At 32.2% G+C, this 13859-nt stretch overlaps 2 protein-coding genes and 1 long non-coding RNA gene across 4 annotated transcripts; 1 reads left to right on the top strand and 2 right to left on the bottom strand.

Moving 5' to 3' along the window:
• The first annotated feature begins 2276 nt into the window (after positions 1 to 2276).
• Positions 2277 to 2927, top strand: LOC131616002 (putative lipid-transfer protein DIR1). Its single transcript, XM_058887213.1, has 2 exons — positions 2277 to 2633; positions 2724 to 2927. The coding sequence occupies exons 1-2, from the start codon at positions 2327 to 2329 to the stop codon at positions 2762 to 2764; spliced, it is 348 nt and encodes a 115-aa protein (XP_058743196.1). The 5' UTR covers positions 2277 to 2326; the 3' UTR covers positions 2765 to 2927.
• Positions 2928 to 5160: 2233 nt separating this feature from the next.
• Positions 5161 to 8228, bottom strand: LOC131615998 (uncharacterized). Its single transcript, XR_009288003.1, has 3 exons — positions 6377 to 8228; positions 6023 to 6274; positions 5161 to 5821 (listed from the first exon to the last, which is right to left on the bottom strand). It is a non-coding gene; the product is annotated as an uncharacterized LOC131615998 (long non-coding RNA).
• A 1594-nt stretch (positions 8229 to 9822) lies between these two features.
• On the bottom strand, positions 9823 to 13305 carry LOC131644064 (uncharacterized). 2 transcript variants are annotated; one of them, XM_058914458.1, is made up of 6 exons: positions 12739 to 13303; positions 11875 to 12661; positions 11153 to 11676; positions 10875 to 10999; positions 10603 to 10763; positions 9823 to 10502 (listed from the first exon to the last, which is right to left on the bottom strand). In XM_058914458.1, exons 1-6 carry the CDS (start codon positions 12993 to 12995, stop codon positions 10011 to 10013), a joined length of 2346 nt encoding a protein of 781 aa, XP_058770441.1. In that variant the 5' UTR covers positions 12996 to 13303; the 3' UTR covers positions 9823 to 10010. The 2 variants fall into 2 exon arrangements, 1 of the variants encoding a protein (XP_058770441.1); XR_009296352.1 differs by having other exon boundaries at positions 10364 to 10502; positions 10603 to 10768; positions 12739 to 13305.
• Positions 13306 to 13859: the final 554 nt, after the last annotated feature.

The following is a 13859-nucleotide window of genomic DNA, read 5'->3' as shown; positions in this document are numbered from 1 at the left end:
GAAGAAGTCTAAATTTATCTGGTAATAAATAAATATGTGATTCTTTTTAATTTTTTTTTTATAAAATATTATTTTTAAAATGTATTATTAGTAAATTTGGTTTTTAATAAGACAATTCTTTTCTCTCAATTTTATATAAAATTTATATTCTTTAATTTTATTCAAATCAAATAATATCTATTGTCTTAAAGTACACTATTAATATTAAAAAAAAAAAAACACACACATATGTCTAATTAAAATAAATTTGATAACTAGAAATATTTTATATTTAATAGTTTTGGTGAGAAGTAATTGAACTTAAAATATAGAATGAAGACACATTATGATCCCTCACAAAAACTATAAAATCGAAATTAATACTAAAGTAACATGATTTAATCTCTTAGAAACTTTAACCAGGTCACATTAATCCCTCCTTTAAGCCACATCATATGTCTATACCACTAAGCTAATGTACATTAGTGATAAATAATTTCCATGATTTATACTAATATTTAACATTTCTGAACTTAAAATAAAAAATACGAACTTAAGTTCCTTCATGTTAATCAGTAGTTGCTTTAAACCTATACCAATTGTTTATGTTGTTAATATTTATTTAATTTTAATTAATTTTAAATAAGTAAATATTTATTTGCATGTTATTTAATTTTAAATTAATATTATTTAATATCTTTCTGTTTCGCAGAAGCCTTTCCCGAAATTTTCGTTCTAACCAACAAAGCTGACTGTTGTGTAGCTGAGGCGGGAAGTTGGGTTCATAGGTGTGGACTTGGAATCTCCAGCTTTAGTAGATAACAGTGACAACATTGATATTAATATATGGGAAGAGTTTGAGCTTATGGTGCAGGAAGCTAATCTGAAGGAGAACGAGGTTGATACTTACGATTGAGTGAAAGAGGCCGACGGTACGTTTAAGGTAAAATCCTGCTTTGATTTACTATGTGACAATAATAACACTAGGCCTCTATCCTACGAAGTCTTAAGAGATATCAACTCTTTGTGGGATATAAAAGCTCTGTCGAATTTGTCTTTGTTCGGTTGGAGGTTGTTACTCGATAGACTGCCCACTAAAGAGAAACGGTCCTTAAGAGGAATTTTGACAAATATTAGAGACCCATGTTGCGCCTTCTGCTAACAGAAATGGAAACTAGATCGCATCTCTTTGAGGAGTGTCTGATGTCGGTAAGAATCTGGAAGGGTGTTCTGCAGTGGATAGGCAACCCGACGGAGGTGTCATTGGGGGAGTTTATGGCCTATTTTCATAATTGTGAGAAAGTCATGTGCAATTCGAAAAGACTATTATTACTGTAATTTGATTAGCAACGACATGGAGTCTTTGGTTTTTGCATAACAATGTCATTTTTAACGAAGCGACGTTTATCTTTGATGATTGTATGTCGATTATAGTTCTAAGGTCTTTGAATTGATTCTGTTCTTTTTGCAAAATTGCTGTTCTAAACAACTTCTCTATATGGAATACACTTCCCCTTCTCTGTTTTAGGAAAGTAAGGGGTTGTTCGGTTTGTAAAAGGGCGGAGTATCCCTTATACTCCCTTTTTAATGGATTATTTGCCTATTAAAAAAATTATTAAGTTAGGCATTCATCATTAAAAATATTAAGAACAATAAGTGTAGTTCTAAAATGGCTATCATTTTATCTTACAAATTTTGTATTTTTGTATTTTAAATTAAGATATATTTAATATTATTACACATTATGGGAATAATTTATCACTAATATATATTAGCCTAGTAGTCAAAGCATATGATGTGCCTTAAAAATTCTTGGACTAATATGATCCGGTTAAATTTTATAAGAAATTAAATTGAATTTTTTTTTATTGGAATTAATTTGAATTCTATTATTCTTGTGAGACACCGGATCTTCACTCTAAAATATATATAAAAAAACATAAAAGTGGAAAATAGCACATTTATAGTTATTAAATGTCAACAATTATTTTAACCTTTAATAATATAAAAACACGTTTTATTTTAACCTATTAGATTAATTTAACCTTTAAGAATATAAAAACACCTTTAATAATTATTTTAACCTTTAATAATATAAAAACACCTTCAACAATTAGATTTATTTTATTTTATTTATAAAAAAAATTAAAGGTGTTTTTTTTAATATCAGATTTTATTAATTATAGTAGTATCTTTTTTGAAGTCAAACATAAATAATATTTATTAATAAATATGCTCTTTCTCACACCATCAATCTACTATATAAACCATTCTCTAGTGCATCATTTGTTATATAAACAAACAAAAAAATCATCTTATTGTAAATCAAATTAAGATTTTCACCACCATGGCAACTAGATGCTTATGCTTTGCAACAATAATGCTTACTGCAAGCATTTTAATGTTAGAAATTTCTGCTCAAATTGAATGTGGTGGTAACCTAGTTGGCCTTGAAACGCAATGTTTGCCTTTCATTAAAAAGGAGGGGAAAACAGTTCCACCATCAGCAGCTTGCTGTGCAGCATTAAAAGGTGCTGATATCTCATGTTATTGTAAATATCTGGGTCCTATTGAGAGTCAGATCAGCATTGAAAAAGTTTTGTATGTGGCAAAATATTGCCAAGCTAAAAATATTCCTACGGACAAGTGTGGAAGTAAGTTACCATCTTTTTATTACCTATCTAAAAAAATTATTTTTTTATGAAAAATAATAATAATTTTCATTTACATTTCTACTCTTTCAGGTTTTATTATTCCTCATCCTCCTCCTTCATCTAAGGCTTGAAGACTGAAAGTGATGCTCATGAATAAAATAAAATAGACTTGTGATGCGTCTTTTTAGTTATTATTTTATGTTTTCCCTTCCTTTTATTTGTATTTAGATGAGATCAATTACATGATCCCATTAAGATGAATATAAAAAGTGCATCACACATGTATTAATTATATTTCAGTGTTTTTTACCATCTTCAATATTTTCTCATATAAGCTAAAATTATATTAATAAAAATATGAATAAATTTGAAGGGATATGGATCTAATCCAACAAAAAAAAATAAAGGTAGAAAGAGAATAAAAATTAGAATAATAGATAATAATAAATTATAAGGATTATGATAAAAATAAACATTAATATTTTCAATATATTATTTTATTTAGAGTGATGATTCATTTTGTTCTCTCCCAACAACTGTGTAACCCTAAATTAATTCTGAGAAAAAAGACCATATTTAATCTCTTATAAAATTTAACCTGATCATAAATTTTTAAATTAATTTTATTTTAAACAATTCAAATTATTATTTTTTTTACTTACTTTTTAAAGGTCTCTGGGTTTTTAGAAGGAATCAAACTCATGAATCTTTCGGCCACATTCTATGTATTTAGGACTAGGTCAATGTACATTGATGACAAATAATTTTTATAAAGTATTATATTTAAAACAAAAAATATAATAATAGTCACCTCACGACTAAGACTAGTCTGTTTTTTTTTGTTGTTAGTATTTCTAATGATAAGTAGGGGTGGAAATAGGCCAGACCGACTAACAGGGGCCTACGGCCCAACCTACGTAGGCCTAGGTCAGACCAGACTTTTTTTATGAATAGAAAAGACGTATGCTTTTTTATAAGCCTATTTAGCTAAAAAGGCTGGGCCACAGACCATATAAAAAACCTTTTAAGCCTATGAGACCGGCCTATTTAAATAAATATGAATAATTTTATTATTATTAATATTATATTGTATTTTGTACTTTGAATTAAAATATAAGAATAAATCTTAGTTATCTTAAAGAAATTATGAAAATAAGATGAAAAAATCGTATGAACAATGTCAGAAGTTGCTTCCATAAGTTCTTTCAAACAAATAGTATCACAAAATTTATGCTACTAGGTAAACTCAAATAAGTCAATGCAAACAAACATTTAATCTCACTGATCTTTTAATTGGTTAGTGTATATAAAGTTGAGTAGAATGACTTATTTACAAATGTTCAAATTAAATAGGCTTTTAAGTAGGCTAATAGGTCAATCAGACCTTCAAAAAGGCCAGACTCGGGCCAAAAGAATAAGCTTACGATAGGCTACAAGCCAGACTTAGGCTTTGAAATTTTTAGCAGGTCAGGCTCAGGCTTAGCAAAGCCTAGCTCGGCCCAGCCTATTCTCACTCCTAACGATAAACACTTAACTTAATAATTCAAAAATAAATATTTATTTATTTGCTTATTTCAAATAACACACTGTTCCTTCTTCTTAAGCGTTTCCTCTGCTTTATCCCATCTTCATCGTTTTCATCAGCCATTGTTGCAGAAGCTTCAAAGTCCAACCTGCCTCACGCCATTCCACATTTGAAAATGAAAATGTTAGAAAGTTCCAAGACAAACATGTCATCAAATGGAAGAATCATTCCCTAATGTGCACACAATCTATCTATGAAGATTTTTGTTTCAAAATCTAGTGCTAATCCGGAGAGAAAATACTAGATGTGAAAGTATTGGGGTAAAGAAGAAGATTGTGAGTTATTGCATTTGGATGGTGAGTTTTTGGTGTGAGATTCAAATCCAAAAAATGATGATGGACACAATAGGAGTGAGATGGTCATAGAGCACTTAAGGAATTTGGGAAGGATTTTGGGAATGAATTTGGAAATGAGTTTGAAACTCATATGTGTTCAAAAGAGATGAAGCAAAATGTTGAGAGCATAAGGAAGAAAATGAATTTTCTCTTAGTAGTTGATGTTTCTTTTTTGGTTTATTTTCTTCTGGTTTAAGGAGCATGTAATAGAAATTTATTTGATAATGTAAGTTGGTGTAACAAGATTTTAATTTGATCCTTGAATGAATGAAAACCAAGATTGTGGCACATGCTTGTGTGGTATTTTCTGGTTGTATATAGTTTTCGTTCAAAATTGTGTATTATTTTAGGACATAATTAAGTTGGCTCAAAATTGGTTGAAACTTGTTCTAGTTCAAAATATATGTTCCAAAACTGTGTAGTATTTTAAGTTGGACATAATTTGGACTAAAGTTGGGCATAATTGACACTAATTTTGACATAGCAGGTATGTTCCATGATAGTAAATTGATAACACTAAAATGATCCAAAATGAGTAAGTTGATAGAAGGTGTGTTCCATAACATAATTTTTTCATAGCAACAAATTGATAACCTCAACCTTCCTAAAAATAGCACATTGTGAATAACAAACATGTTCCAAAATGAGCATATAATGTGCTTTACAAACTATTCCTAAATGAGCACACATTGTGCATAACAAACTGTTTCAAAATAAGCATTAAATTGCAAATTAGTAAACTAGGAATTACTGAGACAATTTCCTAGAAGTTTCATCCTATTACTTCATTTTTCACACACAAGTACTTAATTATGGGTATTCATGGGTAGGTACATGAGATTCATCAACTACATTCTCAATTTCCAATGGTTCAATTGAATTTCATCCTGGGCAAACATTTCTTTTTGACCTCCAAACAGTTTTAAGCCTATTGCTTCTCCTTTCAGGTGCTTGAGGTTTCTTCTTCTCAAGTTTTGTTTTCTTCTCAAGTAGTTTCTTCTTCACCTTACTTGAAGAGTTTAGCTTGGGAGTTCCTTAGTCCGAAGCAGTGCATGATTATAGACTTGAGACTGTGGCTCTTGGAAATGCTGATCTTCAACAAGTGTATCTTGATATTGTGACTCTTTTCAAGGTTGAACTTCAAGTGTAGCAACAATCACCATCATTTCTCCAATCACTACATCTACTTTTGGACCAATACAAATTTTTTCAATAGTATGGTTCTTGACCCCCTTCATTTTTACTCTTGGTTCTTGGGGTTTTCCTTTCTACACAGTCAGTTTACAACATAGAATACACACAATCAGATAGAATACATAGTCAGTTTACAACAAATAAAATACACACAATTAGATAGAATACATAGTCAGTTTGTAACAAATAGAATACACAATTAGTTTGCAAAAAATAGAATACACAAGTAGACTGCAACAAATAGAATACATACAATCAAAAATTTGTAAAGTTACCTTTCTTGTCAATGCATTAGGGTCATGTTCCTTGCTCTGAGTTATTTTTGAATTATGGCCAAATTTGTCACGCTTGGTGAATCTATATGCCACTCCAGGTCTCCTCATCCTTGACGGTGCATCATCATGCTCCCTAAACTTTAAATTCTTAGGCCTACCTGATCCTTTCTTCTTAAAAATGACATACAAAAATCTTATCCATATCATATGCTCAACTTGTTCAAACATCTCTTCAAATAAACTCACAAGTCCCTGACATTTGCATAAAAACACAGTTAATCAAACCAACAAAAGAAAAAAAATGAAAGTAAATGAACCAATTGTATCTATTGCTGATCTGAGATAAGAACATACCTTCTTTCATCACCAATATCTTCAATCAGTAACTTTAAAAACCATTTCCAACTTTCTTTTATTTTTGTCTCCACTATATCAAAAGCCAAAGGGTAATACTGGTTAATAGAGTCCCTAGCAACAACCACCGATAAAAGGTGGCACTCATCTACTCCAATAAAAGGTCTACATGATTTAGTAAAACCTTTCTTACAACCATCAAAGCAAAAAATATAATCGCCTAAATCTCGGTGATATAGTTGAAAATGGTCTCTCAATGTAAATTTTTACAATATTCCCATCACATTGCTTCTTAATTTCTATTGCATGTCTCCACAACATGGTATATTATTTTGTTATATTCCTTCAATAATTTCGTCTGCCATGTTCCTTGCTCTCCATGCCTTTCCTTTGGTGATACCCACAAAATACTTCATCCTTATCTCAAACATTATCTCATACACTTTAACCTTACCCATTGGCTTTCTTTTCTCCACCACTAGCTTGGAGACCCACTTAGAATTGACAGATTTGTTATTTAAAACCATAGCATATGTGTGTGTCCCTACCCATGTCTTTAATTGGTATTTATATTTGTCACCCACTTTACCATACAATGCCACAAAACCACAATTACCCCTACATTCTGATCTAACCTTATCACTTTCATTTTTAAATTTTTTATCTCTCTTCCATTCAGAACTGACCACTCCCTAATAACATCTTTGAATTCAATTAAAGAATTAAATTTCATACCTAGTTTAAATTGGAAGTCCTTGTTCATCAACTCTTCTCTAAAATTCTCATACTTAGGAAGCTTTTCATTTTCAATATTATTAGGGTATGGGCTTTCCATTTCTTCCTTTTATAGTTCATATCTTTAGTTTCAACATTTGTGGGATTCCTCTTTGAACTAGAACTTATATCATTTTGGCAGGAACAAACATGTTCACCTTGAATTGGGATTTTATTTTCTTCGGACTTTTGTTTTCCTTTACCTTGCATCTTAGTGACTTGCCATTTAGCTCAAACATACTACCATGAGTTGGTCTTTCCAGTGTAACTTTCATAAATCCTTCATTTCTTTCACAAGTTCTTTCTTTTTCACTATCATTAAAATTAACACCTCTATCATCTTCATCACTACCTTCACTGAATTATTAGCCCTTGAATACCTTTCTTAGCATGTCTTCAATATCGTGTTCAACTCATATATGATCATCCACGGAATTATCAAGGTTGTGTTTAGCAATCTCTTCAGTTTATACATCATAAATGAGTTGTAGAAACCTTCATCAAGTCCTAGAATTTTTCTCCAAAGCCTAAATCCATCATAATCCTACTCCTTAACTAAACTAACAACCTTAAAGAAACTCCATGTATCATTGTTTTGGCCTTCTACAATGATTTCATTCTCATCATTGTAAAACATGTGTTTATCATGAATAAAGTGACCCCATGATGAAATATCACACTGAATAGGCTCACGTCTGCAATTACAGATATAACCAATGGTTAAACAACAGCTTCAAGATTAACATTCACACTTTAATGAAGCAAAACGAAATTTACCCCCACACAGTGAAAACCTAAATTTAGAAATATGGGCATTAAACAATTGGGACCACTAAAAACCTAACCAGTTGTACAGTCTAACACACATGCAATTGAGACCACTGAAAAGTAAACAATATTATACAAATCGTATCTTTTTTATACCAAACCTTCTCCTTGTCGCGCTAAAAGACAAAACATGTTCCCAATGTTAGAAGAAATGAAAAACGCAGTGTCGTCAAGGAATAACTGCAGTTTCAAACGAAGAAGCGGAGAAGGAAAGAGTATTCCAAAATTAGGATTTTCCATTTTAACTTGGGTTAAGTTATTAAAATAGTTAATAAATTTCAATTAGGGCTAGTTTGATCATGTCTATAGAGTTAAATTGCCACATATTTAAAATTTAAATGAAAAATACAAAAATATTACATTATGTCATTGCCACATCTTATTTTTTGATGCTTGTGTTTAATGAGGGGAAAAAATAGGAGAGAATCTAAAACTTTTTTATGCGATAATTTTTCAAATTTCACAAAAACGACATGAACAAATGCGATATTGACTCTTTAATTTATATGTTCAAATTTATTGGACACAACAAAAATTATTAATATTTTAAAAAATATTTATCAAATTTACAAATCAAAACAACAAAAGTTCTTATACTTTTAAATAATATTTTTAATCTAAATAAAAATAAAACTTAAACGCGATATTTTTATTAAATTTTAAAACATATTCATTCACTATATATTAAGATATATACTTATATTTTTATAAAATAATTAAGTTATGCATTTTAATCAAGCCCGTGCTTTCACGGGTCATTTAGCTAGCAGATCATATTCCACACGTTCATTCTGATAAATCATTGTCAAGAAAGATTAATTATTCTCAATTTCCTTTTTTAATAAAATTCTTAATTACTTCTATATAGCACATTATTAGAAAAATACACATATAACAATTTCTTAAAGAAAGATTATGTAAGGTAAGAAGTATGAAAACGAGAAACCGGATTTGAATTCTAAATGAAACAATTTTTAGTCAAATTTAACAACAAAAATAAACAGAATTAATAAAGAGGATTTGAAAAAAAAATTGAATTTATTTAAATATATTGATATTATAAAAAAATTACACTACTAAATTATGACTTAACTTATCAGTTATCACTCTTCCGTTATTTTTAACAAACTCTTTAATTATATATAAAATATTATTTTATGAATCAATGTGATGTACCAGATGTGTTTATATTCAAAGTCACTCATCCGTTATTTTTACCAAACTCATTATATATAAAATATTATTTTATGAATCATTGTGATGGACAGGTGTGTTTACACTCAAAGTCATGAGGGGTGGCAAAACGGTTCGGCCGGCGCACACGCCATAAAATAGCGGGTTGAGTTGGAATTTTGAATCGGCGCCCACCAAAGCCTGCCCCGCCAAAACCCAGTGTCCGCTAATGCTCGCTCCGCCAAAACCTGCCTTTTCGTTCAGCCTATCTCGCCTTAATCCGCATATTTTTAATTAATTCTAATAATTTTAATTTTTTATGGTTTAATTTATGCATTTATTTGTAAATATATGCAATATTTTTTAAGTAAAATTTGTTAAAGAGATGTTTTATAAAAAAATAAGTGACAAATTTAATCGAGAGGTAAAAAAAGTTTATTAACCTATTAAAAAAATGTAAAAATAAATTAATAAAAAATAGACAGTCAAGCCCGCCGCCCGCCAATCCGCCACCTTGGCAGAACGAGCTTGATTTTTATGTCCATTTCGATTAGGCGGACTTGTCCGTCCCGCAATTTTTTTGGCGGGCATAAGACGGGGCGACCGGCCCGTTTTACCACCCCTAAGTCACGTCGCATAACAATTATTCTCATAAATTGTAAACATTCACATACAAAAATACTCACATTTATTCAAACTTCAGGACTCAGAATTTATAACTTATGGTGTATTCCAAACAAACTTCAAGACTAAGAAATTTGAATTCCCTATAAATATGAACAGCTCAAAGAAAGCAAAAAATAATCAATAACAACAATCAACCAAGCTAAAATTGAAAAAAAGAAAAGAAAAAAAAGGCTTAACTGATAATCCCATTCTTGTATAACTTTTCACTGCCTTCCACTGCAGAATGACTTAATACTGGCTGCCTTTTAAGTTGATCTCCTTCATCCAATGCCATCACCAGCCCGGCATTCCAATGCCAAGGTTGAATATAAGGTGAATCACCAAATGATGATGGATCAAGTATCACAGAACCCCAATCCTTAGTACCGTTTTTCGCTTGCTTTAATCTTCTCCTCACCAACAAATCTCCCACGTCGTGTTTTTTCATTTCGGATACACTTTTCAGTATTGAAATGCAAAGGAGAAGCATCAATACAGCGTCTTCTTCAGGCAATACTTCGACAACCAACAGCCTCCAATTAAGTAGAGCTGTTGCTTTTCCATCTTGGTTATCTTCTGTGAAACGTACTACCGTTAGAAAACCCTCGTCCTCGTCTTCGCTTTTGATCTTAGACTTTGTTTTCTTCACTTTATATTGCATTTGCCTCCCTTTCAATAACTTCACCTGCAAGTCATGATTAAGACTTAGCTCAATTATTAGGTAAGAAGGAAAAGATATCATACTTTATTAATGAGTATATATTTAGGGACGTCTCAACGCTAACCGATGACTCTGGAGATGTTGGATTTGTCAAACTAAAGGTGAGACTTGATAATGATAGCGATGAATCCCACTGTATAATCAGTTCATCTTCTGTTGAAAAGCGCCATGCTGTTTTACATTGTTCTGTATGTTCCTTTGGTGTTGCGGTGGCCACAACCTTCTCTGTACTAGACAGAAACAAAAAACAAGAAAATATTTCAAATTTGCATGACACCAAATAGAGACATGAGACTAATATAGTTTTCCAAGTAGTAACATTTATATAAAACATACCAGGAGCTCTACCAATGGAACCAGCAACATAAGACCAAGATCCTTCGCGTATTTCAATTATCTTATCTTCCCATTTTACAGCTGAAGGAGTTTCACCTCCTCTTCTCCAAAACCCTCCTGCTATCCTGCAATTTAAACATTTGTCTACGTGTAAGCACAGAATGGTATCTTGGTTCGCAGAACTAACTCTACTATCTACTCCGTCCGTTTCAATATGAACATCATTTTTGAAATTGAGGTAGTATTTCTTAATGTATAGGTAAACTTTGGAAATTTACCGAATTCTAATAACAAAACACACCCTTCCTGCATGATCAAGAACTGTGCGAGACAACCAACGTCCTTCTTGTGGGCGATAATTATTCATCTTTAGAAAAACATCAGATATCATTACCCCAGAATCATCCGTGACTCGATCAGGTACACATTTCAACAAGTAAGGTGCTTGAACCGGTGGCGTTATTGACACAACGACATTCACCTGTCCACTAACTTCTTTTTCCAATGTTAGAGAATCCGCTCTCAATAAATCATTCCAGCGGAATGAAACAGTATCTTGCCTGCTACTTCTTTTCAGACAGTTGCCACCACCCTGACGACGATATTCGAGCATAACCCCCTTAGTTCCAAACTCACAGTAAAGATGCCAGGCTTTTTTCCACGAATCAAAGGGGAAATTGGAGATGGCTTCATCTAACTTTAACTCACTATGACACTTAATCATTCGGAAGCGTAGGAACTCACGGTTTGTATCCTTCTGGAATGCCTTTATTCTCGGCTTAGGCCTCACAAATACACACGCCTGCATTGTAAAAATTACATAAACTTCATGAATCTAGGCCTAAAAATTCACCCGTTTTCTATGTTTTTGTAGAAAACAATTGCAATATATTTCAAAGTTGCAAATATAGTAAATGTATTAATTCGCTTAAATAGACTATTCTAAAATTAACAAGTTCGATTAATAGGCCTTACGAGCGAAACACACTATGAAACAAACCTCGAGTAAAAACCGCGGAAGCAAAGACCTATACTTTGTATTGACATCTATGTCTGATTCTTCCCACGAGACAGGGGACTTGACTGCGATAGCACCTTCCAATGTCAAAGGCACATCTCCACCGGCTTTCTCATAAGGTTGATTGAATGCTCTATCCCACAATTTCTTAGTTTCTTCAAACTCTTTCTCCTTCACAGTTTCAGACAAAGTTGCAACCTTCTGCATACAACTCTCCAAAGCCAATGCCTTCAAATCTTCCATATATACTGTTGGATAGCTCTGATGAGTCAACCACATCAACAAAATATCCGAAGCAGGTACCAAACGTGAACCACATTCAGAACCAAACCTTTGCATCATAAACAAGAAAGCTTTATATCTCTGTCTCGCTGCTATCAAGTACACCAACTCAGTCCTATACGGTTCCATAAACTTACAACACAACAACCTTTGCTTCTCAACTTCCTTAAGAACATCATCCTCAACAACCACTGTATCAGAATCCTGCGAATCAGAACTCGCTTCATTCTCAAAAGACTCAAAGGGGTACTTACTCTTCCAAATCTCTCTGCATCGAAACAACGCATATTCTCTATTCTCTTCGTCATGTATAACCGCTCTACCAATGAGTTTCGAGAATCTCCTCTCACAATATCCTCTATAACTCACAGGATTCAAACTGTGACAGAACCAAACCCACTCAACATCAAACGGAGGAAGAATCATAGGAAGAGAAGAGTCAACCACGGTCAGATCAGAGATCAACGGCATCCATAAATCACGGTACCTACCAAAACGTACCACCATGAGATCAAATTCATATATTAATATTCATAAAAAGGTGACGACTATACAATTACAAACCTTCGTATTGCTTCAACTGTAATGTTTGTATGATGAAGCCATTGAGATTCCGCAACGCTTTTCAAGAACGTGATATTACGTTTGGCTGCTGATACGAGATCGATTTTGAGATGTATAGCGGAGATTTCCGGTATCTCGCCGAGACTTCTTGATGACGTGCTTGCAGATATTTCAGAATTCTCCGACATGGTTTTTTGGTGTTGTAGTTCAGTTGTTTTTTTGGTAGTGGAGTGAGTTTGACGAAAGAGTTGAAGCATTGAATAGAGAGAGAAACATCGTTGTTTTGTTTTTTTAATAAGGAAATCTTAGTAATAATGCAAGTAGGTAACAGGTGAAATGAGTTAATGAAGCAACGAGTTGTGTTTTTTTTTTTTGTTGGGACTTGGAACAAAGAGAATTATAAAGTGAGAAGCATAGAGAGGACAAGAATGCGACTTTTCAGGATTAGATTCTCGTAGAGTTAAACGAAAATGCCTTGGATAAGCTTTACTTGATCTATGGGCGAACCCGGAGATTAGTCTTAAAGTTGTTTCCAGCGGGAGCGTGAGGACAGTTCCTATGTAGGAAGAGATGGTCCCGTATCAAAAGAATGTGACTCAGATTTAAGGTGGGTATGTTTAGACACATGTTAGGATCTTGTAGCTCACTGCCTACCATTGATGTGAAGTTGCACTTGAATACTCTCTCGGTAACATTTTACAATGGGGCATCCTATTAAAAGTGACCGACCCAATTTTTTTTACGCAAACGGATTTAGTTGGATTGAGTCTCGAGTTGATTTATATACTTAATTTGAATATTATAGGATTTTTCCATCGGTTTCAAATAATTATTTTGAACCTATCAAAAATTTGAAATCGCAGTCTGCGTCATATTTAAATTTTGGCCTTAATATCGACTTAAATCGACTGATTGTCCAGCCTTAATTAATTTACAAGGAAAAGTTATTATTTCTCGATTATGTTGTTCAAATTAATCATCTCTTGCATTATCGAATTTAACCTACAATAGAAACATTAATATATGAAAATTTATTTTTTTACAAGGTTAAAGGAAAAGAAAAAAAAAATATTCTTATTAAATTTTTAAGCGTAAGATTCACATAAATTATTAAATGTTGA

The sequence above is a fragment of the Vicia villosa genome, linkage group LG1 (assembly GCF_029867415.1).
Source record: "Vicia villosa cultivar HV-30 ecotype Madison, WI linkage group LG1, Vvil1.0, whole genome shotgun sequence".
NCBI lineage: Eukaryota > Viridiplantae > Streptophyta > Magnoliopsida > Fabales > Fabaceae > Vicia > Vicia villosa.
Note: the sequence above shows the minus strand (reverse complement) of the source record. Positions and strands in the feature narration are given on the sequence as shown.